This window comes from Solea senegalensis, linkage group LG5 (assembly GCF_019176455.1).
Source record: "Solea senegalensis isolate Sse05_10M linkage group LG5, IFAPA_SoseM_1, whole genome shotgun sequence".
NCBI lineage: Eukaryota > Metazoa > Chordata > Actinopteri > Pleuronectiformes > Soleidae > Solea > Solea senegalensis.
This window is the reverse complement of record NC_058025.1, coordinates 23,693,631-23,710,298: the sequence shown is the minus strand read 5'-3', so window position 1 is coordinate 23,710,298 and position 16,668 is coordinate 23,693,631. Positions and strand designations below refer to the sequence as shown.

At 42.0% G+C, this 16,668-nt stretch overlaps 2 protein-coding genes across 2 annotated transcripts; one reads left to right on the top strand and one right to left on the bottom strand.

The window, feature by feature from the left end:
- The first annotated feature begins 706 nt into the window (after positions 1-706).
- LOC122769366 (tRNA (uracil-5-)-methyltransferase homolog A-like) lies at positions 707-5,872 on the top strand. The gene is made up of 12 exons (XM_044025852.1): positions 707-788; positions 1,829-2,455; positions 2,636-2,744; positions 3,041-3,222; positions 3,312-3,426; positions 3,506-3,621; positions 3,701-3,812; positions 4,350-4,472; positions 4,547-4,622; positions 4,772-4,888; positions 4,975-5,071; positions 5,443-5,872. The coding sequence occupies exons 2-12, from the start codon at positions 1,833-1,835 to the stop codon at positions 5,606-5,608; spliced, it is 1,836 nt and encodes a 611-aa protein (XP_043881787.1). The 5' UTR covers positions 707-788; positions 1,829-1,832; the 3' UTR covers positions 5,609-5,872.
- A 55-nt stretch (positions 5,873-5,927) lies between these two features.
- On the bottom strand, positions 5,928-16,370 carry dgcr8 (DGCR8 microprocessor complex subunit). Its single transcript, XM_044025850.1, has 14 exons — positions 16,257-16,370; positions 14,915-15,884; positions 13,838-14,000; positions 13,168-13,310; positions 11,364-11,706; positions 11,077-11,274; positions 10,800-10,901; positions 10,504-10,602; positions 10,267-10,349; positions 10,043-10,143; positions 9,392-9,498; positions 9,069-9,196; positions 8,776-8,889; positions 5,928-7,765 (listed from the first exon to the last, which is right to left on the bottom strand). The coding sequence occupies exons 2-14, from the start codon at positions 15,596-15,598 to the stop codon at positions 7,682-7,684; spliced, it is 2,349 nt and encodes a 782-aa protein (XP_043881785.1). The 5' UTR covers positions 15,599-15,884; positions 16,257-16,370; the 3' UTR covers positions 5,928-7,681.
- Positions 16,371-16,668: the final 298 nt, after the last annotated feature.

Sequence of the window (16,668 nt, the reverse complement as noted above, 5' to 3'; positions counted from 1 at the left end):
CAACACCAGAGAGAAGAAAAGGGAGAAGAAAGAGAGCAATACAACATCAGAAAACATGGCAGCAAGGTAGCATTGCAACAATAGAAGTCCTATGTTCAATATATAGACATAGAACCGAGCTAATATAAACCTGGTTTCACACATGAATGCCTTTGTCACTTCTCGCATGTCTTTTAGTAATGTTTTTTTTTGTGACAACACAGATGACTCATACCTCCTTTGGGCTTCTCGGGTGCAAAGATTTTTTGTAATGTTTGACGCCTATTTGTCATTTATATCAAGGAAAAAATGAGCAAGCATGTGCAAGCATAGAGCGCCAGAGCAGAGCAAAAGCAGCATGGGGAAATGGCGTATCTGTCGTGGACAGGCTGTGTGCAATTTTGGCCATCAGGGTGCTTCTATATCCAGTGTGGCCTGCGCGTTATGCTGCCTGACAAGCTCTGAATTGTGGTTACCCCTTTCATTCGCGAATGGACTGTGTTGTGCCTTCAGCTACACGTTAGGAGTCCAAATAACTCAACCGAGGTAGAGCGTTACCTCGGTTGTGTGACGTCAGTTACCGGAGTTCTATTCAAGTCTCCACAAAGTACACGAGACGAATATAAGTTTATATATAAGTGTAGTATTTTGTGAACATGAAGTAACAAAGTGTTCACGACGCTCGAGCCTCGAAATGACGACTCTGCCACTTTAAGAAAGTTCAGAGTTCACGCTGCTGTGTGCACGTGGTCACATCAGACATGGCAGCGCAGTGTTGGTTTGAGTGAGAGACTCGTAAACATAAAGAGGTAAGTGAGGCCTCTGCAGAGGCACGTGCACTTTTATTATGTATTTATTAGGACAGGAGACTTTAAAGAGTCACATGTCAAGTTAAAAACCCTTTCTTTTAAACAAAGACCACTTCAGCTAACACTAATAAACCTCTGCGTGCAGCTTAAACGCATACAGACCAAACTGAAAAGCAGTCACAGCGTCCTGAAATTCATATTCTAGGATTTAACTGCAGCTGTTTTCCATTTTTTTTTCCCGCTGTCACATCGATACATGTACAGTACAGATAGTTTTTCAACAGTGCTGGAAGTTGGAAGTGCCAGTTCTCCCCTTATCCATATGAAGCATGCCTGTATGTCTGTTTTTACTAAATCATTTAATACTTAATAATGTATATGTCCATTTCGGTCATGACATTTAGATCACTCATCACACATCAGTATAGTGCACACAATAAACATAACCGAAAGGGAAGGCGGGAGAAGCAAAAGCTTATCTAGTCCCGCCCCATTATCATCATACATTACGTAATTATTCTTTTCTTATCACATTTGACAAGGAAAAACATGTTTCAGCATTAGGTGGCACTCAGAGATATAATACTAAATTATGAAAATCATAAGTAAACACGTATTTATTTAAATATTCAGTCTATATTTACTCAAAAACTGGATTTATTAGTCACTTGTATATTATATATTTAGATTATTCTTAACATTTCCAACAGTAATTTAAACTTTGAGCACAGTCCATTTTATTTGGCGTCCTGTTATGATTCTTATGAACATCATAGATATACAATAAATATTAAAAACTCTAGACACTAGAAACAAACACTAGACTCTCGCCAAGAGCGGTTGAACGTCATGAAAGTAGTGCACCCTGAGAAATGATTATTCTGGGCCTTAATAATTCATTGGACAGATGAAGTAAAGTAAAATGTATAATAATAATAATGTGAATTAACAATGGTAACACTTTGTTTAACTACACGTCCTTTTAAGTATAACATCCGTTTTAGTATGTTCACTGGTTTGTTTGTGTTCTCGTCCAACAGCGTGATGGCAGATGCTAGTGGCAGCTCAATGGCTGACACGCTTTCCTCAAAAGAGGAGACTCCTGACAACCTCCTCCAGGTGTCGGGTAACGACGATGTTAAGACTGATGTCAAAGCCGCAGACGAGAGCGAGGCCACCTCTGACCCGAGTGTGTACCGCTACATCAAAGAGGAGCTCTTCACATCGGAGATCTATAAAGTGGAGATCAGGAATCTCCCCAAGTTTGTCGGCTTCAACGACCTGAAGAAGTTCCTGGCCAAACACGGCCTCAACCCACACAAGATCAAGCTCTTTGGCAAGCAGACGTTCGCCTTTGTCACCTTCAGGAACGAGGAGGAGCGCGACAAGGCCATGAAGATGGTGCACGGCATGCAGTGGAAGGGTCAGGTGCTGAGCGTCAGGCTGGCCAAACCCAAAGCAGATCCCATCGTGAGGAAGAGAAGGCAGGAGGAGGAGGAGAGTGTGGGTGGGCAGCCGCCGTCCAAGCGGGCGGGGGGGGATCAGGAGGAGGAGCCGCTCAGCGTCCAGATCGCCAATGTGGTGACACCACTGTGGAACGTGCCGTACGAGGAGCAGCTGAGGAGGAAGGAGCAGGAGGTGGTGGGGGTTCTGCAGAGGCTGGCCAAGTAGGTGGCGCTTTATGGTGCTCGGCACGGTGATAGTACATTTTTTAGTACCTGCTCTGGCGAGGTTTCATCTGCAGTTCCTTTAATGACTTCATCTATATTATAATATATTAACTCTCCACATCATACAGGTTTAAATCTGTATCTGTATTTTAACCTTTTCTCACCATTCCTTTACAGAGAGATTGGAAACACCAACAAAGCCATGCTGCCATGGCTGTTTGCACAGAAAGGCAAATACAACAAGATGTGCTGTCCTTTGGAAACAATTCAACCGTCTCCTACACAGGTGCAGCATATTCACACACACCCTTATTTTACAGAGATCCACATGTAGCGTAAAGACCGCGTTCAGATCAGGTATTAACATCCATCATAGCTGTCTCGCTACTCTCTTACTTTTTACTTTACTACTTGAGTACATTTTTAAACCAGTACTTTTTTATGTCAAATGTTATGAAACTAGTGGAACTTTTACTTGAGTAAAATATTACACTACTCTTTCCATCTCTGCACGTTTTAATAATAAAATTTTAATTACTTCACGACGTTCTACTCATGAGTCGTTCTCTTCATGTTCCTCAGACCGAGTACAGAAACAAGTGCGAGTTCCTCATCTCGGTGGGAGCAGACGGCGAGGACAAGACCATCGGCTTCCGCCTGGGGAAATACAAAGGCGGCTCGTGTGCCGTGGTGGGGCCGTCCGACACGCGTCACGTCTCAGCCGAGGCCAAGAGAGTGGTCAGCGAGTTTCAGACGTTTATCAGGTCCTGAAAATATCTGCTCATTTTCAAGTGTTTTAGAGGAAAAGGTTTCCGCTGTTGCATTCAAATTCAATGTTTTTTTCTGCAAACAGGACAACACCGTACTCTGTGTACAGCCCTGAGACGTATGAAGGACACTGGAAACAGCTGACTGTACGCACCACGAGGACCAAACAAGCCATGGCTGTCGTGTTCTTCAACCCACAGGTGAAAGAAAATTCTCAGTTCAACTTATTTGTAAGTAAAAAAACAAGTTTGAGCTTCAATTTTGTTCACTGACTTGTAGAAACTTGAAGAAGAGGAACTCAGTGCTCTGAAGAACTCCATGAGGGAATACTTTACAGAAGGAGATGGGAAAGACAGCGGCGTGACCTCTCTATACTTTGTTAGAGAGGGTCAAAGGTGAGCGGGGGAAGAAGCATTCACTCTCAGAATACCACAAAACATTCAGCTGAACATGTTGTGTGTCTGGACTGTGAAGGACGTCTCCGAACCCGGAGGACATGCCCTGTGAGCTGGTCGCTGGGGAGAGCTGCATCCACGAGGAACTGCTGGGTCTCAGGTTCAGGATTTCACCTCACTCCTTCTTCCAGGTGAGGAAGAGCCTGGACCACTGTAATCTGAATTCTGTGATCTTTAGTGTTTTTTTTTTGTTTTTTTTAATGGAATGATGTGATTGAAGTGGCTTAACAAATACTTTTGACAGGAAATTCCACTCCATGTTAAAATAAATCATTGTCCTTATTCAAGTGTAAGATGGCGGTCACATTAAATATTTAATATTAGAGAGATTGTTAAATAATTATACATGGTGATTATCGCATCACCGGACAATCAGTTGGCATTTCAGTCCACTAGATGGCACCAAGTGCTCACTCTGACTAGAGCTGTTTTGTGAGTATATCACAATATATGATATATGTGAAAGAAATCTATAATCAACATCTCATTTTGTCCAAAAAGCAAATATATTCAGTTTCCTGTCAGAGGATCAAAGAAAATGAAACATATTCACTTTTAAAGTACACAAATGTGCACATTTTGTTAAGACAGTTCATCACTGTGTAAAACACTGAACCAGACTTCGTACAATGATAATCAAGGTTTTATCTTATTGTGTGTTGTGACAGGTGAACACAGCAGCTGCTGAGGTTCTTTACTCCGCAGTGGGAGAATGGGCTCAGCTGGACCAGGACAGCACAGTGCTGGACGTTTGCTGTGGGACGGGAACCATCGGCATCTCTCTGGCCAAGGTAACGTTATCTGTCTTCATGGTATGGTATAAGCTGCAAAACAGATTCCCTGCATTCTACTTTTCTGTCTCCAGAGAGTGAAGAAAGTGATTGGGATCGAGCTGTGCCAGGAAGCAGTGGAAGATGCCAAAGTGAACGCAAAGCTCAACGGTAGGACAGCTGATGATGGTCACACTGATGCCAGTCAAGTAGTTTGATGCCAGAATAACGACGGGATTATAAAAGTAGTACTGCTTTTAAATATACTATTGTCAAATTAGTCTATCGCCGTGTGTCACTGTGTTCCTTTGCATTTTCAGGTCTAAGTAACATCGAGTTCCACTGTGGAAAAGCCGAGGACGTGTTTCCCAACATCCTCAGCGCTCTCGTGTCGCCTCACGTCACAGCCATTGTGGATCCACCGCGGGCCGGCCTACGTAAGTGGAGTTTAATAACTGCGTTATGTGATGCATATTAAAAACTTTCATTTCATTATTTCTTTTCTTGGTTCAACCAAACGCAGATTCCAAGGTGATACTTTCCATCAGGAGAGCAGAGCACCTGAAGAGGCTGGTTTATGTGGCGTGTAATGCAAAGGCAGCCATGAACAACTTCATCGAGTGAGTTGCGCTGACTTTTAATTTGACTGGGTTTTTGTTTTGATGGACCACACTGACCTGATGCCCTCTGGCAGCCAGAACTCACATGTCCAGATTGAGAGACTCGGAGTTCCTCTGCAAAGGCCATCTGCACAATAAACAAGAAAATACAATTACATACAGTAGCACAGACACAGGTTAATTGTTTTTTTAAGACAGTACTTTTTTTATACTCTCATTTTGTCCTGTGCTTATGTGTTGTTTTACAATTGCACTGTGACTAGTTTAATTTCTGTCTTTGAACATTAGAAACTGCCTAATATTAAATGACGTGAAAACTAAACGATCACTCCATAAAAGAGTGAAATCATTAATCATATCTTCCCTGTTAGTCTGTGCAGAGCACCGTCCAACAGAGTTCACGGAGCCCCATTCCGACCGGTGCGATCCATGGCCGTGGATCTGTTCCCTCAGACGATGCACGTCGAGATGCTCCTGCTGCTGGAGAGAGTGGACTACGACTCCCAGAAGCAGCAGCCGCCACCACCGCAGCAATAATCAGGAAGAGACGGCTTCTTTGCCTTTAGAAACAGACATTTAAAACCACCTTAACGCTCTCTTCTATCATGTGTTTAACTATAAGGCTAAGTGTCGTCCTGTAATGTGAGTTAATCAGTGCTTCAATACACTTACTTACTAATTTGAGCTACATGGACTGTGTTCCTGACAGTTTCAGTGAAACGTCTTAAGTCCATCTTTCCTTTGTTATTCAAGACAATACAGCACTAGCGGGTTCTATTGAATAAAGAAGCTTTACCTTCATTAAGTTTGTTTTTATCCTTCTTTGAATGAATAATAAAATAAAAACCCCTTTGAGTCATTAGTCAAGATATTTTATTTTTGCATAACAAATATCACTGAAGTCATGGAGCTCAGGTTGCAATACATACTTCATTTTCTAGGCAACATCTCAAAACAATTCATTGGTACGACTCAACAGCAACACATAAAAGCAGTATTTTTCTCTCCGTCTTCTCACACCGACATACAAGTACTTAGCGAGACTACACACGCGGCGGGGAAAGCACATTCTTAAAGCAAGCTACAATACATCGCGACAGCCTCGTCTTAAACTCATGTGTCCTAGTATGTTGTGTAGAAAATCAAAAGCGAACATTTGCCACAACGCACAGCAGTTTCCATTTTGTGCTAGCATTTATGCATCGTCGTCATCGTCCTGTATTAGAAATGTTTCTACTGTACAGTTGTGCAGCGAGGTTAAGTGTAGTCTATAAAATGCATAAGACTGCATGTAAGCTTTGGTATACAGAGTTTCACCAGCTTGTGTTGGACTCGACGACTTCATCACATTTCTATCACGTCAGTGTGCCAATTACATCTTGCAAGGCTTGTGAAATAAAACGTACACAGACAACGCACACAGTCCAATTAGATGAGTCGTAGAAATCTGCACGTCCCCCCCAATTGTTCCATCTTACTGGCTAAACAATAAATGCTTCAAAGAAAAAAAAGGGGGCTTGGTCTTTGCCCTCCCTGTTGAAGGGCGTTTTAGGTCCGATGTATAAACTCTGAGCCCTTCATGAAATGGATTAACTAAGGCGACGACGTGTAGCCAAGTATTTTTCTTTTTAAGAGGTGAAACTGTTTGCGTGGTTTTAGTGCGAGACTGGAAGGCTGACCTAAGCGCATCAAAGATGAATCTATCTTCTACGGTTACAATACTCTGTGGCTCTGTGCTCTGCGACTGCAGCGTCAGCATGAGGGGCAGGACGTCAGTTTGTTGTTGCCAAAGTGAAACAAAGTAAGAAGAAAAGGCAACAGATACAAGCAGTCATCATCCCCAAACAATCCAACATCAGTTATGTCTGTACTAACAGCGTCATCAGTCAACAAAAATATCCGACAGGACACGAGTGCATGACAAAAGCGCTGAGAAGTGATCACTTTCACGACAGTTTTGTTTTTTTTTCCTTAAAATTCGTGCAAACCAAGACAGCAACTGTTTCAAAACAGCATATTTTGTATTCAATTTCACCCAAAATATCCACAGCTACCATTTAAAAGACTGTATAAACACGTAACGTTGTCTCCCAATTAAATGAACGGTATAAATACACAAGTATTAGTAGTCCCTTTCAAATATTTGAAGCGTGAACATCAACGGATGCCCGTAATGACTGTTAAAACACTGACACTTCAAAAAAAACAAAAAAAAACAAAACAAAACCTACAGAGCAGTGTGTTTTTGTTTTTGCAGTCCAAAGAAGCATGCAGTTTGATTTCGATGTGGTTCATGTGTTGTCAAGTCATGTTAACTTCTCTGCACCCGGGCTGAGTTCTTTGCCTAGTGCTATAGTTAACGGTGCATCTAAAGAGGTAGATGGTATTTGCTCTACGGTCTGTTAGTGCATTGAGTCCTACTCTTGTATCTACCAGCTGATCCATGTGAGTGAGTGAGTGAGTGAGTCAAGGCAGGAAGCAAGCGGTTCATCAGCCTGGTCTGTGTGGAGCTATATTGCCATTAGATCTCAGTGATGCATAATTGAGTGATGGTTGGTGTGTAATACAAGTCTGACAGTGACGGGGCTTCAGTGTCGTGGTTCAGTGACTTCAGACGTCCACAGTGCAGAGAGGTTCGCTCCCTGGCTGCGCAGACTCCATGATGGTCATCTTAGGCTTCTTCCTGGTTTCCTCCTGGGGGAGAAGCAAAAACAAAGCAACCGCAAGAAAACAAATGTCACTTCTTCTGACAGATATTGTGTAGAACAGGGACCAAAACTCGAAATCGGATTTTTTTTAAAACAATAAAGCATCCGTCTTCAACGCCTCAGGCACTCACTTTTTATTCAACCAGACTAATCCCTCTGAGAGGAAGGAACTACAGCAGTAACCGAGAGAATGCCACTAATTGGGACCCTTCAGATTTACAGTAATTCATCCGGATAAAAACGACCACCTCGTCTTTCTTTCTTTCGAACGCTCTCTCGTGTCAATATTTCCAACTATGTACACAAAGTAAACCCTCCAGGTTCTCCGTGATGGAATAAAGGATGAATGTGTATTAAAATGGTTCATCTGATGCTCATTTATGCACGTTCACACAGTTTTGTTCTCAGAAAATTATGAGATATATGCAGCGAGCGTAATAATACCTTTAAAAGTTTATTCGACTAAGCTTCATGTATCATTGTGTGCAACTCAAAAACAAACTGCAATACAACGCAACAATCAGTAGTGCAGTTTCTCCTTCTACTTCCGGGGAGGAAATTTTGGTGTATGCGCAGAACGCAGACTCCAGGCCGACTAAGCGTATACATGCAGGAGTAATCGGACTATGAATCGCATTATCCAGGTATGTTAGTCAGACTAAGACTAGCTCCTTTTTAGTCAGACTAACGTATTAAAATAACGTTAGGAAAATTGGATTTTTAACATGCAGGTAAACACTGAGTGAGAAACGCTGCTGGTTGATTAATCTGCCAAACACTACAACAGAGCCAGTGTGAAACAGAAGGAGGTACCTTCTTTGCATCCATTTCATTTCAAATTGAGATACACTGATTAAGCTGATCTACATTGTTAATATGGACTTAGGGAAATTGGCTGCACTGACACACAAAAACCTTTATCATTTGACTTCCTTAGAAAACCTCAACTGTATTCACAAAAGTCTTCTGACTAAATGGATTAAAAGGCTGGCTCACCCTGTGTTTGGCCAGTTTCCTCATTTCTTCTTGCAGTTTGTTCAAGATGTGCAGGTTTGGCTTGTTCTTTTTGGCGTACTGCTGCAGCTCAATCACGCTCTTGTCGGAGTTCTCCTGCAAGACACGGGTTGCACTGGAATACATCAACTGTTCACTGGCCGTTTTCTGATGCAACAATTAACCGCTGCATGTAAAATGAACCAGCAACTGCCGACAAAGCCGCTTTAAAGACACAAGTAACGTCAGTGAGATGGTTTAACGTTGAGAGCACGAGCACAGAAAACACCTCATACCTTCTTGACCATCTTATTGCTCTCTCGGCCGTACATGCGCAGCAGTGAGCCCCAGTTCTTCACGTGGGGATGGAGCATCTGCAAGATCTTCTGAGACGCTAGTTGCTTGCCAACCCTCTTGTTCTTGCCTGTTATGACAGACAAATGTAGAACATAAGTCACTATAGGCCTCAACTATTTCAGACTGAAGTACTGGTTGTTATTAACAGAGGGGAACATGGCATGGTCAATTAAAGACAAAGAGATTTGCTGGTTCTAGTATGTACTTCACCTTAAATAACTGACTGATTAGCGAATGGTTCACCGTGACAGTTAGTACTTACACCAGCCACGCACAGTGTGTTTCCCACAAGTCATCACATATTCACTCTTCTGGTTTTTCCCTGGGATCACCTCAAATTTAATGCTCGTGTCTCCCATTCCATGGTTTCTGAAAGACGAACAAACAACAAATAAATAAATAAAATAAATTTTGTTTCAGCAGCAGATCAGTTTAAGCTTAATAGCTCTGGCAGACCTTTCAGGCTAATGTTTGTTTGCATGTAGGGCTGCAACTAATGATTAATTTAGTAACTGATTAATCTGTTGACTTATTTACTTGATTAATCACTTGTTGTTCAGCAGATAGAAAATGTTGATCAGAGTTTCCCAAATATTCTTAAATTTCAGTTCAAATATTCACATTTGAGAAGCTGATGCATTAACATTGCTTTAATTATTTAAAAAACTAATGGATTAATCATCAGATGGTAGGTGATTATTTAATTTATCATTGTTACTCTGCTATACATCAACGTAACAGTGCTTTTTTCCACATCTATCACACAGCTGCAGACACAGACGTCAGAAGCAACTTTGGGCGTCTTGCTCAGAGACATGGAGACGAGCAAAGGCTGGGATCGAAACCCCGGTCATAAATCATGACGATGCCATTTTATTTATACGTTTAAGTTCAGTTTCTTTTCACCGCTTACCTTTTAAGGCACTCATGAAGAATCTGATATGGCGAAAGTAGTCCTGCTTTGTTGGTCAGCTCATAAACTCTCGAGTCTTCTATACTGATATGATTAAAATACTGAGAGAGAGAGAGATAGAGCACAAAGAACTCAATTACAAACAAACAACTCAAACTGGTGTTGAACAGTAATGAATGTAATACAGACAACATGAACTATGACAAACAGAAAAGAAGGAGCACCTCCAGTTCATCGCCCTCCATTGGCTTCTCCTCTGAGGTCTGCTTCACAAAGTCAGGGATAAGGATTTCCAGTGTGGCTCGAGCTGCAGCGCACATCAAATTAGCAGTGAGAGCAGAAGTATTTACAGATAAAAACACAGCAACAACCTTCTGTGGATAGCAAAGACTGAGAGATGCCATAAAATCATGTTTTATTATACACAGATCACCTTGATTATTAATATGAAAAATGATTACCAGCTTTATTCTTGGCAAGTTTTTTACTGCTTGCAGTCCCTGTGCCGTAAGTCACCCCATCTATGATGACCGACGCTCCAAAGGGTTCACTTGGGTTCTCTGTGAGGCACAAACATGTTTATTTGATAGGATTATCTTGTAGAAACGAGGGACTTCATGTACAATCTCATATACTACAACAGGGGGTAGTGTAAACGTGTACTGTGCTGTAGATGACAAAAGCATCAAGATTTAAAAACACACCAGAGACATTTTGCTGATGAAAAAAAAAACCAAACAAACAAAAAAAAACTTACCACATTCAAAAAAGTTGTAAACAGGTCGAACCTTAAGGACACGTTGCATATATTCGTGCAAGATACAAACTTCAGATTTTCCATTGGGGTTGATGACAAATTCTGTTAAAGAAAATATTGAAAATGTATAATACACCATGAAAAACAACAGATTTGTACTTGTTTCGCGTCACCAGAGACAAAGGAAATGCATTAAATTGAAATACTGGCTTTACTGATAACAATGGTGGAGACAGGTACTGGCAATAAACACATGATTTGTCTATACAAGCGTTACCTTTCTTAGTGGGTGCATCTTGTACGGACAGTGTGATGAGTTTCTGGTTGGCTGGCAGAATCGGTCTCTCCGACTCCGCCTGCTTCCTCTTCATGTCTCTGTTGAACTGCCTTCGCTCAGCCCAGGTACGGAACTTCTTGACGGTCACTTGTTCAAAGTCAAAGCACTTTTCCAGGTACAGGCGAAACTCTTCCAGGTCTGCGAGGAACAATTCAGATCACGTCATGTCAATCAGAAGCAAAAACAACAAGGCTTTTCATTGCCAGTGCACCATTAAAAACTCTTACCAACTGACTCATCCTTGCACACCTCCACCTTGGCCTTGACTTGTCCCAAGGCTCCTTGGGCAAATTCACAAGGACGGGGCTCTTTAACTGGCGGGCTGTTGTCCGCGCTACCCTCTCCATCTGGACCGCCATCAGTCAGAATGGAGGGAGTGACATCTTCATGCTCCTCCTCTGCTGCAGCAGCACACTTTGCTGCTCCATCTTCACCATTAGCCTCCACAGTGGGCTGGACTGGAGAGTCCTCTGCAGTAGGTTTCGCCTCCCCGTTCAGCTCCTTTTCCTCATGTTCCTTCATTTTCTTGTAATGTAAGCAAGGGATGCTGCTTGTGGGAGGGTCGTGTTTCTGTGTCACAATGAAAGTTGGAACAAAGTGTATTAGCGGTGATGCCAGTGTGACTACAACGCTGACTTAATCCTGACTTTTAAGAGCTACTCTACAAAACACCAATAAACTTACAAAAGGCTGATTTCCTTAATAGATTGTAAAGAGTAAAACACCGGTCACCCATAAAGTTTTGAGAAAGAAATGCAGTAATGACAATTTTCACACAAACCCTTTTGAATTTGTCTAACTATAGCCTTATTCAGACAGGATTAGTTTTACATGAGGTGAAGTAAAGTCATTTTTAGCAGAGCTACTCACCGTCCTACTGTCACTACAGTGACTTTTACACAGGGGTAAAAAGGTCTGGAACAATTAGCCAAGGTTATACTAATCCTGTGCAAATAGACGAGCAGTAAATATACAGTAGTTTTCCGCAGATTTTCAAGCATGGATCGAGGCACTGTGTTGAGGTGTGTCTTCATTTGTGATATGTAAGTAGCGCAGTACTCGCATAACGAAAGGAGGTGAGGCCGCTGTCCTGTGGTAAAATTACATTACTCCACCATGTAAAACCAATCCCATCCAAATGGGGCTATTAACCAAAAACTTTTTTTTATATGATCAGCACTTTGACTAGACATTTTTCTAAGAGGTCCATGGCATCTACAAAAGTCTAGAAATCATCAATAACCAAATAAAAACTAGAACAGAATGTAAGCCATCTATATTCTGCTGTAGCACTGCTTAACAGATTAAAGCAGAACTATGCAGGATTTTTTTACCCTAATGGAACAGCTTCAGAGTCACTGTGATGGTTAAATGGCTTGTTGCAGGGAAGTTAGGAGTTGTCTCCACTCCCCCGAACATCTCTTTGCAGAAAAAGACCCAAAATCAAAGGTGGTCTCGCGAGACATACAAATTGATGTGCAGCACGCGCGCGCGCGCACACACACACACACACCTCCCAGCCAGATACTGGCTATAATAGCAAGAGCCATAACTGTTGTGGGATGAAGCAAAGAGGAAACGAGCAACCGAGTGAGAGAACACACGTCATATCTGTTTTTTTCCCCAAATGGCGAGAACAGAAAAACATAGAAGCATGCAAAACGAATGTCAACCTGGCATTTTTGCTGTTGCACTTGTAAGTATCTTTGGGATAAACTCTCTGTTCTCAATGTATTTGCACATGGCTCAACTGTCCAGGGTGTACCCCGCTTTTGCCCTATGCCAGTTGAGATAGGCACCTTCATGTGGAGGATAAAGCAGCAGAGGGCGGATGGATGGACACACATGGCTCCACGGACATGAGAGCTCCCCCTTGTGTTTGACATTCTGCTTCAAACTGGCAGCAGTAGTTGTAGTTTGTAATAATTGTGTTTACAGATAGAACTGATGAACCCTGAAACTAATAATTATATGAAAAACACTGAAACTGTTCGTCTCAGGGTAATTAAGTGTTTTAGATACAAAACTTACCCTAATACTTCCAGTCCCGAGAAAGTAGGGTCTGGACCAGGTGACCACTCTGGTTTCTCTGTGCAGGTAGACTGGAATGCCTGAGTTATGGAATGTCATGATCCATCCATCGGGGAGAGGCTCAGTGGGTGGACGGCCCCGACCTGGCACATGTTACAATACACGTTTTAACATAGTTTCTTGACGGGATTAAATGTTGTACTTGTCAGGTCTGTCAAGAAAAATGGCTACAGTTTTTTTTCCCAAATTTAGAAAATCAACATTTGATTACATATTTTAAAAATATCTGCCAAAACATTCATATTGTCGTTTCATACATATACACAGTAAAAGCCGATTAACGAGTGAGAAGTCACCACTTACTGCTTTTATTCTTCTCCCAGTCTGCTGAATATTATAACAAGTAGCACATCTTAAGATAATATCTGTATCGCTATCACTGAAAAGCCACATTTATCAGTCCGTCGTCATGTGCGTCTGTTGAACTGTGATACCATTATGGAGGACTACAACAAACAGCAGTGTTGTTCACTTAGGTCGTACAGATGTCTGCTAAATTATTTTCCTGAGGAAACCTCGGAATCCAACCATGTAGATACAGAATATAAATTGTCATATTGTACCCTAAAGTCATATTCAAATGCAAGTTCCAGACAGATCCACCACTCACTCTTCAGGACAGTCTTAATTTTGGTCATCATAGGCTGAACACCTCCTTCACCATCTGACTGATGATCACTCTCCCCACCATATTTGTCCTCAGACAGGCGCATCTTTTTTGGGACCGGCATACCCTCCTCCAGCAGAGCGTCGACATCATTGTCAAATTCCTCCTGGAAGAATGAGTGGTTAGGGCTGGGAGAGAGGCACAGGTCACCAGTGTAAGGGAAGTTTCAAGGCTACACCTAAGAAGAACCTTGAGCTGATGTGATGGATAAACCGAAGAGTCAGTGGAAGAATAAGCAGAAATGACACTGATGTTCGTGCATATCTGTGAATTTCAAGTGAAATACTGATACATGCTGAACACAAAGCATCGTTACTATAATTTAAAATTCATGTGTAGGATTTCAAACCTGCCGTTTGTAAATTATCCAACAGCATTAAATGGGCGGGAAAAAAGCCACAAACCGAGACAAAAAAAGACAAAAAACAAACAAACATAAAAGATAAGCAAACAAATATGGGATATTTGATCATGCCCTAGTTGTGCCTATTGATGTAGAAATGGTCTCAAGTGAACTTTTGTCCCCCAGCCCTTATAGCTGTATATAATCCCTTACAAATGTCTTCCAATTTGTGCTTTTTCTGTCATTGCTATTTTTAAATTGTAGCCAACAGCATAGCTTTGTGTGTAATTCTGTGATTATTTATCTTATTGCTGTTTAATAATGGTAAGGAAAACAACATCACAGTAGTACAAAGCAAGAAAGGGTTTTCCCTATTTTTTTTTGTTTTGTAACTAAATATTTGTGCATCTATGGCTATTCGGCCACACTGTAACTGGGGAAGTGGCATGAAACCAGCCTTACATCCTATACAGAGGTGAGAAGTGGCATTGTTAGATGGTGCATTGTAGCACTGTCAGTCTCAATGCAATGACAGGAGAGACTGTGTTTAATAACACTATTTTGTAAAGAATGTACTGCTGTATCGACAGTGTAAGGCTGACAATGTTTTCATTTAACAGTGAAAGATGTGAAGCTGATGATGACAAGCAATCGTGCAGACACAATAGCAGACATACCTCATAGGAGTAAGTCACAGCGTCGTCATCTGCTTGCTCCTGCTGAACTATAACCTCTGACTTAAAGCCTCCATGCTCCCCGTTGTCATCATCCAGGAAGTTCTCGTAGTAGTCATCCAACTCGTCTAGGACGGCAAACTCTACCTTGTTTTCTAGGTCTGCTTCAGGTTCCTCTGACCTTTGGCCTACATCTCTTGCACCAGAGCTACCCTCAGCTACCTCCTGATCACTTATTGAGTCATGCAACTCACCATTCAGGCCATCTAAGCCATCATCACTTCCTCCCTCCTGACCTTCACCTGTGTACAGAACCTTCCGGTCTTTACTATTGCTGCTTTCAGTGAAACTCACGCTGATCTTAACATCTCTGAGCAGCTTTAGGTCTGGCAGAAACTTGGTAACCGGGGGAGCGTGTCGGGCTGTTCGTGGGCAACGCGTATTGGGACTGGCCTCGTCTGAGAGGTGGCTACAGAAAGTGAGTGAGCCCTTGCTGAGGGGCTGCTGTGGCTTGGCTTCCCCGTCCCCTGGGGTGTATGTGTATCCATCACCACCAGAGCTAACGTCCATTACCTCTGCGTCACTGGACGTTTGCAGGGGAGGTGGTGGAGGTGCTCTGCCCTCATCTTGGCCAAAATCGTCAGGTGGCTCCAAGGGGAGAGGGGGTAGAACATCATCTATCTCCATTTCCACGTTGTTAGCAACTAAAACATATACTACGAAGTGATAGTTTATGCTTAAAAAAATCTGACCTATAGAGACACTTCCTTCTTATTTAAACACAGAATTCATGCAGACGCACATCCCTGAATAGGCCACGTACCAGGAGAGAATATGCTAAGCTGACTACATTGTTCTTTTCATTAATGTAGACAGCTTTCAGAATCACTGTCTCAATTATTGGAAATCACAATGCATTCAGCTTAATATGGAATCGGGGCACTGATCATCCTCCACTGGGATCTTCTGGGAGCTAGAAAAAAAATGAGCAAAAAGTAATAACTGACTGTTAGTTTATGATTTATGGCGTAATTTGAAAGAATAGTAATGTGATCAATGACGTTGCTATATAGCGAACAAGAAGTCCGTTGAACATTAAATCCGCGTAGTATCGCTTAAACACATGATAAACATTTGCCCCAATTCAAATCTCAAGCAAATTCATCGTTCCGTTAATTGCAGTAGGTTATCTCGATATCTTCGCAAGCTGCACAGCGGGCCCCTGTTAATATTAACGTCTATGGCAGTGTGCTAGCGAGCAACCGTGGGGATGTACATATATACGTGTGCAGAAGCGGGCAGCAAAGTCAAACCCGGTCAGGTAGAAGGTTAAATAAATACTCACTGATAAATACACCGCGGTTGTCTCCTACTGGGCGCCTAACTATCGTTCTGAATTATTTTATTTTCGTCCTGCCGCCATAAGGGCTTGACAGCGGGGCCGCCATCTTGAAGAGAACCACAGCGGAAAACCGACTCAGACTCCGCCTCCCACTACCGGCTTTTTCTTGACTGACGGATGATCGGGCCAATCACAGCATCGCAGCATTGATTCAATCAATTAAACCAATCGAATCCTTTGCCAGTTTGGTTGATGGGCAACGAGTTGAGCGCCATAAAATAAGTATTATTTATTTATTGATTGATTTACTTATTTATTTATTTATTTATTTAAATAAACTAATCTCTTATTATATTTTTACACTAAATGTACAATTTCCCAAAGTCCCATCTTATGCAGAACCCTGTCAGATTTG

Excerpts from the sequence above, each read along its gene's own strand:
- dgcr8 (XM_044025850.1), bottom strand. The coding sequence starts at position 15,598 with ATGGAGATAGATGATGTTCTACCCCCTCTCCCCTTGGAGCCACCTGAC. Across the intron at positions 13,311-13,837 it reads AATTAAGACTGTCCTGAAGA|GTCGGGGCCGTCCACCCACT; the intron begins GTGAGTGGTGGA and ends AACATGTGCCAG. Across the intron at positions 10,144-10,266 it reads TGGAGGGCGATGAACTGGAG|TATTTTAATCATATCAGTAT; the intron begins GTGCTCCTTCTT and ends TCTCTCTCTCAG.
- LOC122769366 (XM_044025852.1), top strand. The coding sequence starts at position 1,833 with ATGGCAGATGCTAGTGGCAGCTCAATGGCTGACACGCTTTCCTCAAAA. Across the intron at positions 3,223-3,311 it reads GAGTTTCAGACGTTTATCAG|GACAACACCGTACTCTGTGT; the intron begins GTCCTGAAAATA and ends TTCTGCAAACAG. Across the intron at positions 5,072-5,442 it reads GCCATGAACAACTTCATCGA|TCTGTGCAGAGCACCGTCCA; the intron begins GTGAGTTGCGCT and ends CTTCCCTGTTAG.